Source organism: Pelodiscus sinensis, chromosome 1 (assembly GCF_049634645.1).
Source record: "Pelodiscus sinensis isolate JC-2024 chromosome 1, ASM4963464v1, whole genome shotgun sequence".
Lineage (NCBI taxonomy): Eukaryota > Metazoa > Chordata > Testudines > Trionychidae > Pelodiscus > Pelodiscus sinensis.
In genome coordinates this window covers 303367515-303390158 of record NC_134711.1, presented here as the reverse complement: position 1 = coordinate 303390158, position 22644 = coordinate 303367515, and the positions used below count along the sequence as shown (strand labels likewise).

At 42.9% G+C, this 22644-nt stretch overlaps 1 protein-coding gene across 1 annotated transcript in view; it reads left to right on the top strand.

Annotated features, from left to right (window-relative positions):
• The first annotated feature begins 536 nt into the window (after positions 1–536).
• The window catches only part of SGCG (sarcoglycan gamma), a 151887-nt gene continuing 129779 nt past the window's right edge, over positions 537–22644 (top strand). Inside the window, exon 1 of the mRNA XM_075919276.1 lies at positions 537–644. Coding sequence (XP_075775391.1) covers positions 627–644 — 18 coding nt within the window. The 5' untranslated portion in view covers positions 537–626. The remainder of the gene's footprint in view (positions 645–22644) is intronic.

Here is a 22644-nt window from a genome sequence, read left to right as displayed (position 1 = left end):
CCTAATTGAGCCAAATTTAGTGTGTCCCTTTAAAGAAAAAACATACTGTTAGTGTAAAAATCACATTTCTGTTGTTACAGGTAACAGCACCATTGGTTACTATAACAAGGAAATCAGCAAAAACAATACTTATCTATTTTCTAGACTTGGAACCCTTTATTAATTAATGAGTGGTTATTTATCCAAGTAGCTCTATCAGAATCAATGACCCTATGTGGTTTTGATAGCATTTTGTGTTGTTGGCAGGGGTCCAGCTTTTAAGGTGTATATTTAATTTTTGTTTTAGTCAGTTTCTCATACTAGTGTGGCTCTTTCACATAGCATCAGAAGAGAGAGGGGAAGAATTTTAAAAATGTATGGTTGGGGCTGGGAAACGTTTCTGTTCTGTTTTTCAAAAGCTGACTAGATTTCAGATTGACAAGTTTCTAAGTTTTCATGAAACTGTTGGCACATAGTAAATAGATTTATCATTAAGCATACATTTTTTCCATTGTGAAATATGATATCCTTTCACAGTTCTTACTACTTTAAGTGGGGGAAAATGATTAGAGACTTGGTGGTGCTCTCAACAACATGATACATGAACCCTCTCTTTCATGGCGGAAGAAGTACTAATGCATTAGAAGATGGAGCCATCCATACAGGTAATAAGACTGTCTTTCAGATAGTTTTACAAAAATGAATATATTGCAAAGCTTGTAAAATAAAATGTATACTAGGATATAATTAAGTAATAATAGATAAGAGGATGCTGTGTTATGAGGAGTGGTTATTTAAGATTGTTGTTGCAGTTTTCAAATATAGGTGCCTAAATGCTGATTTTAATGCTCAATCTTTCAAACCAACATGTGGGTAACTTTATTGCTGTCTTTCAATTGATATAAATAGAACTGTTTTCTTAAGCAAAGTTATATGTGTGAATATATGAAGGATTGGACACTTAAATAAGCACTTGGGACCAAATCCTGATTCCATTAAAGTCATTGGCATGACTCCCTGTGATTTCAGTGGCCTTGGGATTTGATCCATGGATAGATGCTAAATGAGTTTAAATATGGATTGTTGTAGCTAATTTTGAGCAGCCATTAGCAAAGTAGATCTTCTATTGTAAGGCTCAAAGCCAGAAGCAATGATATATAATTTTTACCCTGTGTTGGATTTTGTTTTTATAAAACAGGCTTAAAAATAACCTGTTCTTCAGAGAAGAAAAGATATGTGTCCGCAAGCCTGTTAGTTAAAGTCTACTTTGCAGTGACCAGTTAGATATCTTGCTGAATGCTGTTTCATAATATGATTAGAGTAGTATACCTTGCAAATTGTGTATAGTCATGCCCCATATCCTGTATCATGTATCCTACATAATGTTTTCCATATGAAGCTTATTTACAAAAGATTGTCCAAAAATAGCAGGAAAATCCTCAACTTTATAAGAATACAAGAATCAGGTAATCTGTTTTTACGTTTGACTACATACATGGGTACAATATAAGCAATTTAGATTCCACTCCTCAAATAATGCCCCATTTTCACTGAGCTACTCTATTAACTGCTCTACAGGTTATATTTTTTAATGTTGTTTGCAGTTGCCAACATATACAAAATATAAAATTATATTTACCTTTACTTCTTTTTTGGGAGCATAAGTTTTAACTGTGCCGTATCAAATTGTCATTCTTCCTAAATTTGAAATTAATATTTAAGTTTTATCTGCTTTCTGTGAGTGTGTGGAATATTAAGTTTGTAGATTTAATTACAGTTTTTCATTTCAAGGGAATAGAGCCTCATGGATAAGTGTGATCAGTTGGAATGCCAATGTTTATGTTGATTTAAATCAATTACAAATGTCAGCCTATGAAAACAAAGAATTAGTTTTAGTTTCACAAACTACAATTTTTGCAAATTATACAAAAATACTGTAATGAATTACTTATCTGTGACTATGCATCACTTGCTAACAATTCTGGTTTTTAAAATGTATATGATGCCTTTGATGCATAACATTTATAACAGTATTTCCAAAACTTATTATATTGACCTGCAATAGATTACAGAATAACAGTTTGTTGTCTTTATTTGCTAAGCAAAATATATTAAATTTGTTTTTACTGAATGTTAAATTACAATAACTGCACTATATTACCATAAAAGGCATATTCCATAAAATTACATTTCTGTTTTATAAAAATTACAGTTTTTTCTTCTTAATATAATGAAAATGTGTAATCTGTGCAAAATTACTAGGCAATTACAAATATTTGGTGATATCAGCTTAAGAAGAACCCCGTATTCTGCATGTTTTATAAGATAAGAAGCTTTTTTGAATAAATATCCCAGGTCTTTGTTCAAAATTTAAGTCTCCCTGCCAATGAGGGATTTAAAATTAATGTTGCTAAGCTCTGAAGAATGCTATCAGGACTGTTCCCCACTCTGGCACTCTGAGTGCAGAAGATGGGGGCCTGTAAGAGACCTTAAATATCTTGCCTCTATAGGCTCTGTTTACAAAAACTTCCCAGAGTCCCAGATGCACTAGCTCTGAGAAAAACGAAAACTGCTACCATCAAGTATACTAGAATACTAGCATACTCAAGGAACTGAGGGTATGTCTACACTACCACCCTAGTTCAAACTAGGGTGGTAATGTAGGCAACCGGAGTTGCAAATGAATCCCAGGATTTGAATTTCCCGGTCTTCATTTGCTTATTGCCGGGCGCCGCCATTTTTAAATGTCCGCTAGTGCGGAGTCCGTGCCGCGCGGCTACACAGACTAGGTAGTTCGGACTAGGCTTCCTATTCCAAACTACTGTTACTCCTTGTGGAACAAGGAAGCCTAGTCCGAACTACCTAGTCCGTGTAGCCGTGCGGCACGGAGTCCGCACTAGCGGACATTTAAAAATGGCGGTGCCCAGCAATATGCAAATGAAGCCTGGAAAATTCAAATCCCGGGCTTCATTTGCAACTCCGGTTACCTACATTACCACCCTAGTTCAAACTAGGGTGGTAGTGTAGACATACCCTCATAGAGGAGGTATCTGAGCCTCTAGCTATCATCTTTGGAAAATCATGGGAGACAGGAGAGATTCCAGAAGACTGGAAAAGGGCAAATATAATGCCCATTTATAAAAAGGGAAATAAGAACAACCCAGGAAACTATGGACCAGTTAGTTTAACTTCTGTGACAGGGAAGATAATGGAGCAAGTAATTAAGTAAATCATCTGTAAACACTTGGAAGGTGGCAAGGTGATAGGGAACATCCAGCATGGATTTGTAAAGAACAAATCATGTCAAACCAATCTGATAGCTTTCTTTGATAGGATAATGAGTCTCGTGGATAAGGGAGAAGCGGTGGATGTGGTATACCTAGACTTTAGTAAGGCATTTGATACGGTTTTGCATTATATTCTTATCAATAAACCGGGCAAATACAACTTAGATGGGGCTACTATAAGGTGGGTGCATAACTGGCTGGATAACTGTACCCAGAGAGTAGTTATTAATGGTTCACAATCCTGCTGGAAAGGTATAATAAGTGGGGTTCCGTAGGGGTCTGTTTTGAGACCGGCTCTGTTTAATATCTTCATCAACGATTTAGATATTGGCATAGAAAGTATGCTTATTAAGTTTGCAGATGATACCAAGCTGGGAGGGGTTGCGACTGCTCTGGAGGATAGGGTCATAATTCAAAATGATCTGGACAAATTGGAGAAATGGTCTGAGGTACATAAGAACATAAGAATATAAGAACGGCCGTACTGGGTCAGACCAAAGGTCCATCTAGCCCAGTATCCTGTCTACCAACAGTGGCCAGCACCAGGTGCCCCAGAGAGGGTGGACTGAAGACAATGATCAAGCGATTTGTCTCCTGCCATCCCTCTCCAGAGTCTGACAGACAGAGGCCAAGGACACCATTTTATCCCCTGGCTAATAGCCTTTTATGGACCTAACCTCCATGAAATTATCTAGCTTCTCTTTAAACTCTATTATAGTCCTAGCCTTCACAGCCTCCTCTGGCAAGGAGTTCCACAGGTTGACTACACACTGTGTGAAGAAGAACTTTCTTTTATTAGTTTTAAACCTGCTACCCATTAATTTCATTTGGTGTCCTCTAGTTCTTCTATTTAGGGAACTAATAAATAACTTTTCTTTATCGGCCCTCTCCACACCACTCATGATTTTATAGACCTCTAATATCCCCCCTCAGTCTCCTCTTTTCTAAACTGAAAAGTCCCAGTCGCTTTAACCTCTCCTCATATGGGACCCGTTCCAAACCCCTAATCATTTTAGTTGCCCTTTTCTGAACCCTTTCCAAGGCCAAAATATCTTTTTTGAGGTGAGGAGACCACATCTGTACACAGTATTCAAGATGTGGGTGTACCATAGTTTTATACAGGGGCAGTAAGATATTCTGGGTCTTATTTTCTATCCCATTCCTAATAATTCCTAGCATCCTATTTGCCTTTTTGACCGCCGCTGCACACTGCGTGGAAGTTTTCAGAGAACTGTCCACGATAACTCCAAGATCTCTTTCCTGATTTGTCGTAGCCAAATTAGTCCCCATCATACTGTACGTATAGTTGGGGTTATTTTTCCTGATGTGCATTACTTTACACTTATCCACATTAAATTTCATTTGCCATTTTGTTGCCCAATCACTCAGTTTGGTGAGATCTTCTTGGAGTCCCTCACAGTCTGCTTCTGTCTTGACTATCCTAAACAGTTTTGTATCATCTGCAAACTTTACTACCTCACTGCTTACCCCTTTCTCCAGATCATTTATGAATAAGTTGAAAAGGATTGGTACCAGGACTGACCCTTGGGGTACACCACTAGTTACCCCTCTCCAATCTGAAAATTTACCATTTATTCCTACCCTTTGTTTCCTGTCTTTTAACCAGTTCTCAATCCAAGAAAGGACCTTCCCTCTTATCCCATGATCATGTAATTTACACAAGAGCCTTTGGTGAGGGACCTTGTCAAAGGCTTTCTGAAAATCCAAGTATACTATATCTACTGGATCCCCCTTGTCCACATGTTTGTTAACCCCTTCAAAGAACTCTAATAGATTAGTAAGACAGGATTTCCCTTTACAGAAACCATGTTGACTTTTGTCCAACAAATTATGGTCTTCTACATTCTTCACAATTTTATTCTTTACTATTGTTTCAACTAATTTGCCCGGTACTGAAGTTAGACTTACCAGTCTGTAATTGCCAGGATTGCCTCTACAGCCCTTTTTAAATATTGGTGTCACGTTAGCTATCTTCCAGTCATTAGGTACGGAAGCCGATTTAAAGGATAGGTTACAAACCACAGATAATAGCTCAGCAATTTCCCATTTGAGTTCTTTTAGAACCCTTGGATGAATGCCATCCGGTCCTGGAGATTTGTTAACATTAAGTTTTCCTATTTGTTCCAAAACCTCCTCTAATGACACTTCAATGTGGGACAATTTCTCAGATTCATCACCCACAAAGGACGGTGCAGATTCAGGAATCTCTCCAACGTCCTCAGCCGTGAAGACTGAAGCAAAGAAATCGTTTAGTTTCTCCGCAATGGCTTTATCGTCCTTGATTGCTCCTTTTATAGCTCGATCATCTAAGAGACCCACAGGTTTTTTAGCAGGCTTCCTGCTTCTAATGTACTTAAAAAACATTTTGCTATTTCTTTTTGAGTTTTTGGCTAGCTGTTCCTCAAAATCTTTTTTTGCTTTTTGATTACATTTTTATACTTGATTTGACAGTGTTTATGTTCCTTTCTATTTATCTCACTAGGATTGGACTTCCACTTCTTAAAAGATACCTTTTTGTCCTCACTGCTTCTTTTACATGGTGGTTAAGCCACGGTGACTCTTTTTTAGGTCTCTTGCTATGTTAAGTTGGGCCTCTATTATGGTGTCTTTAAAAAGTTTCCATGCAGCTTTCAGGGATTTGGCTCTAGTCACTGTGCCTTTTAATTTCTGTTTAACTAACCTCCTAATTTTTGTGTAATTCCCCTTTTTCAAATTAAATGTCAGGGTGCTGGACTGCTGAGGTGTTCTTCCCACCACAGGAATGTTGAATGTTATTATATTATGGTCACTATTCCCAAGTGGTCCTGTAACGGTTATATCCTGGACTTGATCCTGCACTCCACTCAGGACTAAATCGAGAATTGCCTCTCCCCTTGTGGGTTCCTGCACCAGCTGCTCCAAGAAGCAGTCATTTAAGCCATTGAGAAATTTTATCTCCGCTTCTCTTCCTGAGGTGACATGTATCCAGTCAATATGGGGGTAATTAAAATCCCCCATTATTATAGAGTTCTTTATTTTAGTAGCCTCCCTAATCTCCCTTAGCATTTTAATGTCAGTATCGCTGTCCTGGTCAGGTGGTCGGTAATATATCCCTACTGCTAATTTCTTATTATTGGAGCATGGAATTACTATCCATAGCAATTCTATTGAACATGTTGATTCACTTAATATTTTTATTTAGTTTGATTCTACATTATCTTTCACATACAGTGCCACTCCGCCACCCACCCGGCCTGCTCTATCCTTTCTATCTATTTTATATCCCGGTATGATTGTGTCCCACAGATTTTCCTCATTCCACCAGGTTTCAGTGATGCCTATTATGTCAATCTCCTCATTTATGAACTACTACATGTACTGGATTTACTACCAATAATGGTTCATGACAACCAAAAATCCAGTGTCATATTCAAACTGTAATTTTTAAAAATGAAGAAATAGCTATGAAACATTTAAACAGTTTCACGTACCTAGATATTTAAATATGTGTTAGCATATATAATGTCTATCATTAAGAGGTGTCAAGAGCAGCCAAGTTTGTTTTAAAAAAAACCAATCTGCAATTGAATAGTTATTCTGTAATTCATCTCCCAGATGACATCATCATCATTCTTCCTTTTTATTACTTCATTGCCTTTTTAAACACATTTTGGCATCATATTTAAAATGATATCAATAAGCATATTTAAATTCTTGTTCTACACCTGGTATTTTAGAGCTGCATGCTCAACTACCCTAAAACTCATAAATACTGCCCAGAATAGGGATGTAAGGGTATGTCTACACTACCACCCTAGTTCGAAGTAGGGTGGTAATGTAGGCAACTGGAGTTGCAAATGAAGCCCGGGATTTGAATTTCCTGGGCTTCATTTGCATAAAGCCGGGTGCCGCCATTTTTAAATGTCCGCTAGTGCGGACTCCGGGCCGCAAGGAGTAACGGTAGTTCGGACTAGGAAGCCTAGTCCGAACTACCTAGTCCATGCCGCGTGTAGCCGCGCGGCCCAGAGTCCGCACTAGCGGACATTTAAAAATGGCGGCGCCCGGATTTATGCAAATGAAGCCCGGGAAATTCAAATCCCGTGCTTCATTTGCAACTCTGGTTGCCTACATTACCACCCTACTTCGAACTAGGGTGGTAGTGTAGACATACCCTATGTGACTAGTCGACCAGTCCCTTGACTAGTCTGTCAGAGGCAGCGGGGAGGAGGGCGGAGGGGAGGAGCAGTAGCCAGTGTTGGGGGGCATTGGCTTAAAAGCTAGCTCCCCCCAGCACCGTCTCCGCAGGGGATAGGGGAGGCATGGCAGTAGTGGGGACCAGGCATGAGCTAGGAATCAGTTGATTCCTTCCCTGTGCCTAGTCCCAGACGTGCCTCTGCTGGGACCCAGTGCAACCCAGGCAGCTGATTCCTGACTTGCACGGTGTCCCCCTCGCTGCGTACCAGCCTATTAAATGGATTAAGAACCAACTGGCTCTTAATTAATTTGAAAGGCAGAGCCGCAGCGGGGTTAGCTCCTGGGCCGGGAGCTAACCTCAGTGTGGTTCCCTGCTTATCGACTAATCAAGTAGTTGATGGAAAATCCATGAACTAGTCTATTAGTTGATTAAACTAAATTTAACACCTCTAGCCCAGAATGGTGTAAAGCTGTATTAGTATAAATTAAAATCAGTTCTTTGGTCTTTATTATTACCAGGAATACAATTAGTGCAACTACCATAGTAGTACCATTTCTGTGAAGAGATTAACTATGCCAGCCTCTCTCAAAAACCAGAAGCTAGGGAAGCGTTACAGGCAAAGGAGTCAGAGAGAAATTTTGTGTGTCTGTATATACACAACTTATTTTGTTTATGTGTTCGGAGAAGAGAACTCCCATGTATAATAATAAATTGAGTTTTTGTAAACAGGAGCTTGAGGGAAGAGAATTAATTGTCTGCTATATTTAGCCTTGGTCTAAGCAGTTGTAGCTTTAGTAAAAGATACATTCTGCAAATGGAATGTTTTGTGTTTGTGCTATTTTGTTTTGCATGATTTTTAAATTACTTGAAGCAGTTGGGTGGCAAACATCGTGTCAGTAAATTGCATCTCCAAGTGAAACAAAAATAGCTTTTCATAATGCTAGCTTTTACTTAGGGAAACAACTCAGAGTACATCTAGACTGCCACATCCAAGGAACGCGTCTACTCCTCCAAAAAAAGTTTCAGAAGAGCAGACATGTTTTTTCGGCATCCCTGTAAACAAGGAAGATTTACAAGGAAGAAGCGATGTTCCAAAAAAGGGTTTTTTCCCGACATTTGGCCCAGTGTAGGTGGGCCAAATGTTGGAAAAGCCTCTTCCAAAAAAAAAAGAAGTGGAAAAAGTCTTTTTCCAGAAGAACTGTGTAGTCTAGACCAGTGTTTCTGAAAGTGTTTCGTGAAATCACTTTCAGAAACACATTAACTGGCCACAGTTTGTTAATTTACAGTTTGTTTATTTACTGGTTCCACGGCCACAGAGCCTTGCAGCTCCCATTAGCTCCGTTTGTCCTTTGCAGCCAAGGGGAACTGCGGGAAGCAGCATGGGCAGGGCCACCACTTCCTGCAGCTCCCCTTGGCTGCAAAGGATGAAACGAAGACAACGGGAGCCGCAAGGCTCCGTGGCCGTAGCACCAGTAAATAAACAAACTGGGGTGGCCAGTTAATGTGTTTCTGAAAGTGATTTCACGGAACTCTTTCAGAAACACTGGTGTAGACAAAGCCTCAGTTTGTAAAGTGTATGGCTGTGTCTACATTGGCAAGATTTTGCACAAAAGCAAAATCTTGCCACCTGTCTACACTGGCCGCGAGTATTTGCGCAAGAACACTGATGTTCTAATGTACAAAATCAGTGCTTCTTGCGCAAATATTCTGACGCTCCCACTTAGGGATAAGCCCTCTTGCGCAAGTATTCTTGCGCAAGAGGCCAGTGTAGACAGGCAACATTAATTTCTTGTACAAGAAAGCCCGATGACTAAAATGGCCATCGGAGATTTCTTGCGCAAGAGAGCATCTACACTGGCACAGATGCTTTTATGCAAAAGCACATCTTTTGCACAAAAGCATCCATGCCAATGTAGACACTCTCCTGCGCAAATACTTTTAACGGAAAAACTCTTCCATTAAAAGTATTTGCGCAAAATCATTCCAGTGTAGACGTAGCTTATGTGTATGGAGTGAGATATGTATATGCTACAATCATAATAAAATTCAGAAAACTTTAGTACATTCATCTTTGAAAACAGAAAGTTATCTGTAGAATCACGAGTTAAAAATATATGTCTCAGTAAAGACCAAAACCAAAACAGTCCAAACCAAATTCCATTTCCTATGGACTGCTTAGTGCACTCTCTGTTCCTCTCCATAGCATTCACACTGAAAGACAAATAAAACACTTTTTTGATCACTGAAAGTGTCAGTAACTTGTTAATATTAAAATATTTTGAATCACACTCAATATTAAAATACATAATAAGCATTTCCTTAATTTTATTGTCCAAAAATTTGATATTACTTATTATTTTGGATTATTGTTAATTATAGGAATGTGTTATTTGCTGCACACTTTTATTAGATTATACTTGTAGTGTGATAGTTGCCCAAAAATAAAAATTAAGTTCCAGAACAGTATTGTAAATTTTGTAAAAATGGTAATGTTCCAAGATTAATGCCAATTTCCTGAGTGTGAATGTCACAAAGTATTGCATGACTGGTCTCAAAAAATAAGAGGAAAAGTGGGAATACATGGTAAGCGAGAAGAATAGCATTCTTTTGAGACAAAATACATGTACTGGTCCAGGGGCCTTTATTTGGAGCATGTCCAGCAGTGCTGTGGGAGCAGGGCATTTTCAGCAAGGTAGTCAGGCTTAACTCCTTCAGCCCCAGTGTGGGGGTGGTACACCCCGTCATACACTCCAGTACCACTCCCTATACAGGTAAGATGTATGAAAACCACTTTCACTAAATCAAAAGATGTTCTTCTGATCCCAAATCAGCCACATTCCCATGTCAATTTATAACTCAGACCTTACCCCAAAAGCATGCTGTAGCCAGTTCTGTAGAATCTAAAATCTAAACGCTGAAAGAAAGAAAGAAAGAAAGAAAGAAAGAAAGAAAGAAAGAAAGAAAGAAAGAAAGAAAGAAAGAAAGAAAGAAAGAAAGAAAGAAAGAAAGAAAGAAAGAAAGACACCAATTGCCAAGTTCTTGATGCATGCTTGTAGCAGAGATGGAATAATCAACTATCTTAAATCAAGTCTCTGGAATACATCCCCTTTTAGGATGGGTTATCAGTCCTTTCAAGCTTCAGTTCAGAGCAAAAATCCTCCAGAGGTGAGGAGTTAGATTGAGGACAAATGGAGGAACCTCCAGCATACTGACTCCATGAGGATGGATTCCAGATGCTTTCTGTGGAAAAATATAGCTACAAAATGGAGTTTGTCACATGAGCAAGTCATCTGTCCATTCATGTCCACTCAGTCCTTGTTAGGCAGATGTTATGGCCCACATTAAAGATTGAAGGTTTTCAGGAAGGTCCATTCAGTGTAGTTGGGTGCTTCCCTTGCTACATTGTTTGTTGAATGTTCTTTGATGGCTCAATCAACCTGAACAGCCTTTCCCAGACATGCTGGCTAGCTTCTCCTGGAATGTTACTCCACTCCATGAGCTAACGTTTGAAATATAGGATCACAGCTAATGTATATATCTTCAAGTATAACAATTATACTTGGTTGGAATACTTGGAAGATCCATGATTTCATCTATATGAATAGTCTCGTCACTGATGCAGATCACAACTTTTCCACAACGTCCTGTTTTGTGTAGTTCTCGTCATGTCCTTCCATGAATCTTCCTTAAAGGATCCGCCCAATGTGCTGGAGGTCTTCCTCTTGTACTTTTTACGTCTCGTGGATACCAATGAAATATATGTGCTGTCAGCTGTTGTCTCTCTCTCTTTCTACATGGCCAGCTCATCTCCTTTTCTGATTGTACATAACTTGGATGATATCATTGACACCACTTCTAGTACACAGATCATCGATAGTAACATGCTGTAATCTGCTTACATCCACCATGTGTCTTTCCATTGCTCTTAGGGTGATTTACAGCTTTAATTCTCCTTTAAGCATTAAGTTCCATGTTTCACAGCCATAGAGCATTATCGGAAGGATATTGGTGTTAAAGAGATGGGCTTTGGCAGTAGTGGAAAGTTTGGGATCGAGAAAAACACTATGCAGACTCGCAAAGACAATCTAACCCAACTTTCTCCTCCTGCTCAACTCTGGGCCCAACTCATCGTCCATCTGCAATGCTTGTTCAAGATATACATATTGATCTACCAGCTTGACAGTCTGTCCATCCAACTGCATGACGTACTCTGAACAATTATGCATATTTCATCCATTTCATTTTTCCAGTGTGGACGTTCAGGCCAATATCCTTTGTGTTCTTACCAATGTAATTGAGGAGGATTTGCAATGTTGCAGGTTTTGAAGCAATTAGAACAATGTCATCTGTGAAAAGGAGCATCTGAAGAACCTCACCATCAATCAGAAATCCATCTTTCACTTTGATCTTCCACAGGATGTCTTCAAGGATGCTGGCAAACAACTTTGGTGAACAAATGTCCCCCTGATTTACACCTCACTCAACTTCGATGATCAAGGGATCATCAAAAAGCATGATTTCCGTAGTTGCATCCATCATGGAATCTTGTATGATTCTAACATACACAGGGGAAACACCATGCAAAAGGAGAACACTTAAAACTGCATTTTATTCCACCAAGTCAAAGGCTTTTTTTAAAGTCAATGAATAACAAACATAGTGGGATCTTGTACTCTCTACACCTTTCAGTCATCTGTGTGACCACAAAATTGGTCCACTGTGGAGAATCCCCTATGAAAGCTTGCCTGTTCCTTTCTCGTGTTTTCCTCAAGGACACCTTCAATACGGGCATAGATCATTCTCATAAAGACCTTGTAAATATGAGAAACCAGATAGATGAGTCAATAGTTGTGAATGTCTTCTCGGATGCTTTTTTCAGCAGAAGAATAGCTTTAAATCTCTTCCAATCTTTTGGAATTCTCCCCTCTTTGATGTATCTTGAGAATCCCTCACTAGGGGTGTGTCTAAACTACATGGCTCTGTCGACGGAGACATGTAGATTAGGCAGGATGGCAAAGGGAAATGAAATGGCGATTTAAATAATCATTGGCAGATCCTTTATGCCTCGTGAAATGAGGCTTACAAGATCTTCTGATGAAGGGTTCTGGGGTCAGCAGATCCCCGTCTAGACAATCAGCTGATCGGCACAGCACAGCGGCCATTTTGATTTAAATGAAGCTGCAATTATTTAAATCACCACTTCATTTCCCTTTGCCGAGTGAACTAATCTACATGGCTCCATCGACGGAGCCATGTAATGTAGTCGTACCCTAAGTGTTTTTAAAAGTATATCACCTCCTGCAGGAAGTTCTTCTATGTGTACTTGGTCTAAACCAGCCGCTCTTCCCAACTTCATAAATGGGAAGTGCCGCTGGCACATCTTCGCAGAGCACATCAGGTTCAAGAGTGGTGGAATCCAGGTACAATGGCTCCACTGTTCTTACAGATGAAAATAGCTCGTTATAAAAGCGCCAACAAATTTGTTCCATTTCATTTCTGTTTGTCGTTCTTCTGTTTTTATCAACGAACGTTCTTGGAAGAGTTTGGCATAGCTGGTTTTTACACTGAGTTTTTTGCAAACTTGTTTGCTCTTCAGCTGCTTTTTGCTGTTTTGCAAGGTGATACTGCTCATAATCTTCTATCATCTTTCTTCTCAACAATTTACAGACGAGCTTATACTCCAGGCCATTATTGCTCTTGGCTGCCCTGTCTCTCCCCTTGGCAAGAAGATCAAGCATTTGCTGGTTACGACAGTATTTAGACTCCTTTGGCTTCTCCACAGTGGCAACAGTTTTACATTTGTCAAACTTTGCTAAAATGTGGTAGTAATCGGAATCAATAACTTTGGTTCTGTCCCTTTCCCATGACTGAGAATTGACTGCATATTTAAATGGATCTGAGCAGAAAGGTTGTACCCACACACACTGCCTAACTCTCACCTTTATCCTTTCTTCCCATTTGACGTTTATTTTAACATCATTCTCCACAAAATCCTACTCCATTGTCTCATCATGGCATGGAGGTGACCCTGAACTCTTGAAGACTATGCCAGTGGAGGTTCTACCATGCTGGAAATGTTTTGAGTTTGGTTCTGGCGGCAGACTGTGTGTCCACTATCCAAGGACCAGCCCAGCAAAGTGTGGAGAGGTTCATCACCAGAAGATTGGCCACCAGGCAACGTTTTGGCCTCAGCAACTATGAACACAATAATACAGCATGACCCTCAGTCCTGTGCGGTTCCTCCTCATTTCCACAGTGATGGCGATAGGGGTGGAATAGTGGATATGAAGGCAGAGGATCCTAAGAATCTCATAGTATCGAGAACATCAATTTGTATTAATTTATATGTTATCACACTTAATGTGTGATCCCTCTCAAGTGATGAGCACATCAATATATTGCTGGAAGAATTGCATTGTATTCACATTGATATTCTTGCCATAACAGAAACCAGAAGGAGTAAGGAAATCATGGCAAAATGGAAAGATGGATCACAAATCTTTCAGGGTGCAGCAGAAGGAAAAGTCGGGGGAGTTGGATTTATTGTGTATCCGAAGGTGGAAGGAAACATCATTTAGTGGGTAATTATATCATCTAGTTCTTCTTAGAGGATATCGCCGCGAGTGCTCCACTGTTGGTACTGGGCTTGCCCCGGCGCTGCAGACGGAGATCTTTCTAGAAGCAGTCTCTGGCTGGACCGCGCATGCGCCCTGGTGTTGCAGCGTTCACGGTCTTTTCTGTGGCGCGGTCCGGCCCCCGCCAGTTTCTTTCGACCACCTCAGGCTGCAGATGCATGGAACTACGCTCTCGAATATGAGCTCGCCATTGTGAAACTGTCTGTATGTAGTTCTCTCTTTATCTTCTTCCTTGTTCCCAGTTCATACAAATACCTTGTTTAAAAAAACCCATCCTTTTAATTCTACCCATTTCCCGTTGACAAGCCTATATCTTGTCTTCTGTGGTTCTCTCACCCCTCTCACCCTTTTTCTCGTATATAGTTAAAAAAGAGAGAGAATTTTTCTTGTATATAGTTTAAAAAAAAGAAGAAGAAGAAGCGCAGCAACCGAGAACGAATTATATCTGTGAGCTTCAGCTAAGCTACAGCTGAGACGCTTACTATGCCGTCCTCACCAGGCTTCAAAAAATGTGAGAAGTGCCGCGAGGCAATGCCTACCTCCGATGGCCATACCTGCTGTTTAAAGTGCTTGGGAGAATCTCATATATCCCAAAAGTGCCAGCACTGCTCGAAGCTTACCTCCCGGGCTTGCAAGGAGAGGGAGAGATGGCTGTGCATGTTTTTATTTGATAAGGCACTACAGCCTCAAAGTTCCGCGCCCATTGAGCAACATCTAAAATGGAGGGCTTCATCGCCCAACTTGGCAGCCAAAAAGAAACCGAGACCATCTCGAACCGGGTCTCTTCCGGTCACATCGCACAGCCGAATTAGTCAGGGGGATAAACCTGGCACGTCTGGCATACCCTCATCGCACCCAAAATCTGTATCGGCACCAAAATCTAACCCTACAGCAGACTCCGTGCCACCCTCAGCACCGAGATTGGCTTCGGCCCCGCCGGCAATCCAACTACCGGCACCAAAGGGCCCGGCACTGAGACTACCTTCGGCTCCAACCACACCAGCACCGACCATCGTAACGGTGCGGGCTATCAAAGCGGCGCCGGAGCATACAGCGCAGCAGGCTGTCGGCACCGATGCAGTGCATATAAGCTCAGCACCGAGAGACAACCAGAATCTTTCCAACCTCAGCGCCCATAGCCCGGCACTGTTGGCTTCTCCCTACTGCGGTTGGTCCTGTTCGCCAGTTTTTTCCCCGGCACCGGCACCATCTCTGCCGGCACCGTGTTCACCGATCTACCATGGCAGTCCATGTAGACCTCCACATTCACCTTGGGATATTCCATCTCCTTTCCTGGCAGCATGCCCTGTGCAAGGTAACCAGCATAGCAGACACCGCTCTCTCTCCCCGGTGCCCTCTCGAATCTTGTATCGTCAATCGGTCCCTCCTTCCTCTCCACGTTTACATGATAGACAACACAGATCACTGTACTCTCTAGACAGACGGTCACCTCTGGACAGATTATACCACTCTCATGACCATTACTTGTATGACCCATATGATAGATGATCCTACTACTACCGTTCACGTTCACGTTCTCGATTGCAATACGGATACGATTCATCCAGGCATTTACCAACATCTGCTCCACTCACTCCACCACATTGTACTACACCGCCACCTTGCATAGCCCCTGAGAGTAGTCACACACCTCCTGCTGACCAACCACCTGAGGTTTCACCTGTAGATTTCTCCCCGCCCGATGAAGGTGTCATCCCCGGTGAGGTCTCACCACCAGATGATCTCTGTCAGTTCCAGGAACTGTTTAAGAGGGTTGCTGTCACGCAGGATATACCACTGGAGGAGATTAGTGACAAGCAGCATAAGCTTTTCAAGAACCTCCAGTCGCAGCATAGATCTCGACTCACCATTCCCTTGAATGAAGCACTTCTCGACATTGCCGATGAGATCTGGCATGCTCCAGCATCAGTACCCCCGACCAACAAAAAGGCTGATAGGAAGTATTTTGTACCCCCTAAGGGTATGGAATTTCTTTTTACCCACCCTCAGCCTAATTCACTGGTAGTAGACACAACCCAAGAACGCCCCAGGGCCCCACAACTCAGATAAACCAACAATGACAAAGAGATAAAAAGGTTGGACCTGTATGTTTGCCCAGCCCTACCACTCATAAACCAAGTGATTCAGAAAATTTGACAAGATGAGACACACATTATCCTGATCGTACCAATCAGGCCTAGGCAGACAAGGTTCCCTTACCTCAAGTGTCTGGTATTCTGCACTACCCACTCACTCCCACAGTGTCTGGATCTGCTATCTCAACACCATGATCAGACATTAGATCCCAATCCAGCAGCTCTCCACCTCAAAGCCTGATTTGCTTTATGGTTCCATTATGCTGAAGAAACTTTTTCAGACAAAGTAAAAGAGATACTATTAAACAGCTACTGTCCCACAACCAAGATTTATCTCTACAAATGTAAATGGTTCTCCATATGGTGACAACAGATGCATCAAATGCCTCTGACCATGCACCCCTTACTAGCATACTTGATTACCTGCTCAATCTCAAAGGGTGTGTCTAGACTACATGCCTCCTTCGACGGAGGCATGTAGATTAGCCAGATCGGAAGAGGGAAATGAAGCCGCGATTAAAATAATCGCGGCTTCATTTAAATTTAAATGGCTGCCCCGATCTGCCGATCAGCTGTTTGTCGGCAGATCGGGGCAGTCTGGACGCGATGCGCCGACAAAGAAGCCTTTCTTCATCGGCACAGGTAAACCTGGTTTCACGAGGCTTACCTGTGCCGATGAAGAAAGGCTTCTTTGTCGGCGCGTCGCGTCCAGACTGCCCCGATCTGCCGACAAACAGCTGATCGGCAGATCGGGGCAGCCATTTAAATTTAAATGAAGCCGCGATTATTTTAATCGCGGCTTCATTTCCCTCTTCCGATCTGGTTAATCTACATGCCTCCGTCGAAGGAGGCATGTAGTCTAGACACACCCAAAGAGTCAGGCCTATCTTTCAGTTCCCTCAAGGCCCATTTGTTGGCCATTACAACATTCCGTGGTCCAATTGATGACTCCTCAGTTTTTTTCCACTCCATCACCAAATGATTTTTAACAGGTATCCAAAATATATATCCAATGATTCGGGAACCTAAACCTCCCTGAGACCTAAACCAGATCCTCCAAAGCCTCACAAGGCCTCCATTTGAACCCTAGCCACATGCTCTCTCCTCCATATGTTCATGAAGGTGGCATTCCTGATAGTGATTGCATCAGCTACATGGGTGGGAGAGATAGTGGCCTTTATGGTGGACCCCTCCTTCACTATTTTCACAAAAAAATGTAACATTACTCCCACACCTCAAATTTCTACCAAAAGTGACCTCTATCTTCCATACCAATGAGCCAATGCATCTAACTACCCTCTTTTCCAAGGCACACAAGGACGCTTTACAGGTATCTCACCACACACTTGACATTAGGCAAGTCCTTGCCTTTTACCTTGATAGCACCAAACCTTTCTGTGAATCCTCCAGATTTTTTCTATTGTTGACTGCCCAAAAGGCAAAGCTATCTCATCTCAACAACTTTCCAAATGGATACCATATGGTATATATACTTACTACAGGATACATAAAAAGCAGCCACCACATCCAGTGACATTCAAAGCCGTAGTGATGTCCACAGCATTTCTGAAGGGCGTCCTATTGCAGGTCATATGTAGGGCAGCAACATGGTCCTCTGAACATACCTTTGGGAAACACTATGCCATTACAGACATCCCATCCCTACAGCCATGATTGGATGGGCTGTCCTCTCTTCCATCACTCAGGCATGACTCCAAAGCCTACCTCCAAGAGGGCACTGCTCTCCAGACACCTGGCATGGAGCACCTACAGGAACAGCACTCAAAGAAGAAGGTACTGCCTGGTAAGCACTGAGAAGTGGGTCAGAGCAGGACAAACTCCCTGGTATGCTTGGCTAGGTAGACCTGTGCTGATATGAAGCATATATGACTGAAATTTCTCCATGTCGAATTCACTCCATGAGGATGTCTGTCTTCTGAGAGGAAGAAATCAGCGGCTACTCCAGGCTGCAATATAGACTTCTGTTCATATCTTCATTTCTCAGTAATGTGTGAATGTATGTTGGAATGTTCTTGGATGTGGCCTTTGAACACAGAGTCCTCAGAGTCCAAGGCAGCACAATATAGTTCTTTTCTTCCAGTATATTTCAAAAATTACAGCATACAGGGGCTTTGGAATGGGGTTCCTGTGCCCTTTTGGGTCTGGGCAGAGGCTACCCATGAGGAATTAAATTAAAATGAATGAGCTCATCTAAGCAATTAATTGAATAATAAGCACATGGGTTTGGGTCATCAGTTGCAAAGACATGCTCATAAGGCAATAAGTTCTCTTAAGGTAGAGCAGTGTCCAGAGACTACAGGCTCCCAGGTGTGCAACCCCCGTGAACCTTAGGGGAGAGACCACAGACTGGGGAGGCCAGGATTGATAAACATGGGCTTCAAGAAGGGCTGAACAAACTCTCTGAACACCTAAAGGAGAACACACTACATTTAAATATTTAATAAAGTAGAACCCCAGCAAGGAGATTTTATGTTATAACTTTTAGACCAGAGGTGAGAATGCAGCCCCTGGCTTCCCTGGATCTGGCTCCTGAGTCTTGGGGCTCCCCCCAGCATTGGGAGCCCATGCTGATGAAGGATGTTTTTTTTGTTTCGCACTTGTGTGCATGCCCTGACTGATTTTTCTGTGGCTCCGTGGTCCCTGATCCAAAAAAGGTTCCCCACTCTTGTTTTAGACTATGAGGAGTTTTTAATGGGAAATTGAGGTAGTCTGCAAGGCTACAGCATTTCGCAAGTGTGCGTGACAGGCATCTATTCAAAAACCATCATCTGGGTTAATAGAACCATTAAGCAGATACAGAAATGTTGGCACTAAATAGCCACAGAAATTTGGAAGGCCACCAAGACACGTTTGTTTAAGTTCTGTTTTCAGGATTAAACCTTAGTAATATAAAGCAAGTCACTGAGTGGAGAAGAAGGAAGGCTGCAAAGTGAAGAGACCTGTAGGACATCAGGATTTTTCTAGAATTGTAGGTTAGGCTATTTAAATGATAGGACAGCAAAGAACCCATATTTCATCCTGCCAGAAATTCAATATGTAAAGTAAGACCAATGTTTCTTAACGGGGAGCCTCTGATTAAAGCCACTATGGATTACACTAATAAAGAATGAGTAATCCTGTGCCATCTTAAAGACTAACAAAAATATACATAATATCATGAGCTTTTGTGGGCAAAACCCACTTCTTCAGATGAGCTTGAGTGGAGAAAAATGGGGCTACACCTCTGAGACTGATAAAGAAGTCACATCTACTACTACTGAGGGAATTCTGTGCCAAAAAATTACAAATTGTGTGCAAAAGATGTTGTGAACCCAATATTTTATAATTCTACATATTTTATTTGTCAATAAATGTGAAGGCTCTACCATGGCAGTGGGGAGCATAGATTGTTGGTTGCAGGGAGCTAGGAGGTCATCCTGCTTCCCCCAGCCTTTGGGTCATGGACTTGGAGGTGAGGCTGCACCCATCCCTGACACATTGTGAGGGCCAGGCTTGCCCCAGTAATACTCTGGGACCTTGCCCCTCCATGCCAGGAGCACGAAGATTATAAGCAAGGGGGACAGAGTCTCACATACATGCCCATCCTGGTTCCCAATTCAGGTGTGGTACAAGCAGACTCAGCCCATAAGAATCCAAGTGTTGAAGGTCTTAGTGTGGGGGGATACAGATATGGGATAAGAGGTTTCTCTATGTGGCAATGTGGGTGGATCACTTTGGTGCACTGTCTGGGATTGGGAGGATTTGGGTGCATAAGAGCTCATTGTGGAGTGCCAGGTACAGGGGTAATGAGACTCTAGGGGGGGGGAGGAGGGTGTTCACCAGAAGGTGGAGCTCAGTGTGGGGTCAGGGTGCAGGGGGCTCTGCATGCAGGAGGTGAAGTTTGACAGGATGGAGGTGTGGGGGGGTTCTGATTGCACAGGGTTGAGAGGCTCGTCTGGGGACTCTGAGGTACAGAATGTTTCCGGATGTATGGAGGTTGGGTGAGTGGGAGCACAACTCCTTGTACAGTGACCCTTCCCTGCTTGGTTAAGGAGTGATTGGGACAGGAAGCAGGCTGCATGTGAAGGGAGAATGTGCAAAACTTCCATCAGCTTGGAAGGTTTTGGGGGATGAATATGACGTAACCCCAGCCATTACAGGTTCATATAATTACAGAACTGGAAGAGACCTCAGGAGGTCATCAAGTCCAGCCCCCTGCCCAAGGCAGGACCAATCCCAACTAAATCAACCCAGCCAGGGCTTTGTCAAGCGGAGACTTAAACACCTGTAGGGATGGAGACGCCACTACTTCCCTAGGTAACCCATTCCAGTGCTTCACCACCCTCCTAGTGAAATAATTTTTCCTAATATCCAACCTACATCTCCCCCACTGTAACTTGAGACCATTGCTCCTTGTTCTGCCATCTGTTACTACTGTGAACAGCCTTTCTCCATCCTCTTTGTAACCTCCCTTCAGGAAGTTGAAGGCTGCTATCAAATCCCCACTCACTCTTCTCTTCTTCAGACTAAATAGACCCAACTCCCTCAGCTTCTCCTCGTAGATCATATGCTCCAGCCCCCTAATCATTTTGGTCACCCTCCGCTGGACCCTCTCCAATGCATCCACATCCTTCCTGTAATTAGGGGATCCAGAACTGGACGCAGTACTCCAAATGTGGCCTCACCAGAGCCAAATAAAGAGGAATAATCACATCTCTGGATCTACTGGCAATGCTCCTCTTAATGCAACTTAATATGGCATTAGCCTTCTTTACTACAAAGGCACACTGTTGACTCATATCCAGCTTCTCATCCACTGTAATCCTCAGGTCCTTTTCTGCAGAACTGCTACTTAGCCATTCAGTCCCCAGCTTGTAAAAATGCTTGAGATTCCTCCGTCCCAAGTTCAAGACTCTACTCTTGTCTTTGTTGAACCTCATCAGAGTTCTTTTGGTCCAATCCTCTAATCTGTCCAAGTCACTCTGGACCCTATCCCTGTCCTCCAGAGTATCTACCTCTCTCTCTAGCTTAGTGTCATCTGCAAACTTGCTGAGGGTGCAATCCATCCCCTCATCCAGGTCATTAATAAAGATGTTGAACAAAACCAGTCCAAGAACAGATCCTTGGGGCACTCCGCTAGAAACCAACCACCAACCTGACATCAAGCCGTTGATCACTTCCCATTGGGCCCGACAGTCTAGTCAGCTTTCTATCCATCTTACAGTCAATTTATCCAATCCATATTCCCTTAACTTGCTGGTAAGAATATTGTGGGAGACCGTATCAAAAGCTTTGCTAACATCAGGGTATATCACATCCACTGACTTTCCCATATCTACAGAGCCAGTTACTTCATCATAGAAGCTAATCAGATTGGTCAGGCATGACTTGCCCCTTGTGCATCCATGGTGATTATTCCTGATCACCTTCCCCTCTTCCAAGTGCTTCAAAATGGATTCCTTGAGGATCCCATCCATGATTTTTCCAGGGACTGAGGTAAGGCTGACTGGTCTGTAGTTCCCTGGATTGTCCTTCCCTTTTTTAAAGATGGGCACTAAGTTTGCCTTTTTCCAATCTTCCGGGATCTCTCCCGATCTCCACGAGTTTTCAAAGATAATGACCAAAGGATTTGGTCTAGCAACATCTATGGTCCAGCATGAGCGTGGATATTACAAGACCAGAGGGCCTCTGGACCAGAGAACTGGGGGCTATGGGGCTGCTTGAGGCAGCCCTGGAGTAGGGGAGCCATGGCAACCCTGGTGGCCCCAGGGAAGCAGAACCATGGAGCCCTAGTATCCAGGTGCTGCAGAGTGAAGCCCTGGCACCCCATGGCAGTGGAGCCTTGGTGGTCTGGGTGCAGCGGGGAGCAGAACTGCAGCATCCTTGGCGGCCCTATGGAATGGAGCCCTGGTGGCCCTGGAGCTACAGAGCTCACGTGGCCTGGAGCTGCAAAGCTCTGGAGGCCTCAGAGAGCAGAGCCCTGGTGGTCGCAGGGAAGCCTTTGTGGCCCCAGGGAACAGAGCTGTCAATCCCTGTTCCTTGGTGAGTTGAGCTGTGACATCCCTGGTGGGTCTGGGACAGTGGAGCATCAGTGGCCAGAACGGGCCAGCAGAGCTGAAAGCCAGCAGTCTGGGGGCAGAGGAGCTTGACAATGGGGAGGGGAGCCTTGCTAGGTCTGCAGACAGACAGTAGAGAGCCTAGAGTCTGTCAGCAGAGGGGGCGGAATTGACCTCCTCTGGTATTGCTAACTTCCTCCGTCAGAACCGGTTAGGTCCTAAGGATGCTGGATCAGGGAGGTCAATCCTGTACTTGCAGGGGAAGAGCAAGTCCTGCCTTCTACAGTCCAGATGGGACTAGCAACGGAGGTCAGAAGCCGCTGGACAATCCTCACTCTCCCCATGATTCATCTCTTCACTGGCTGCCTGGAATGTTATGCCCGTGCTTCTAGGGAG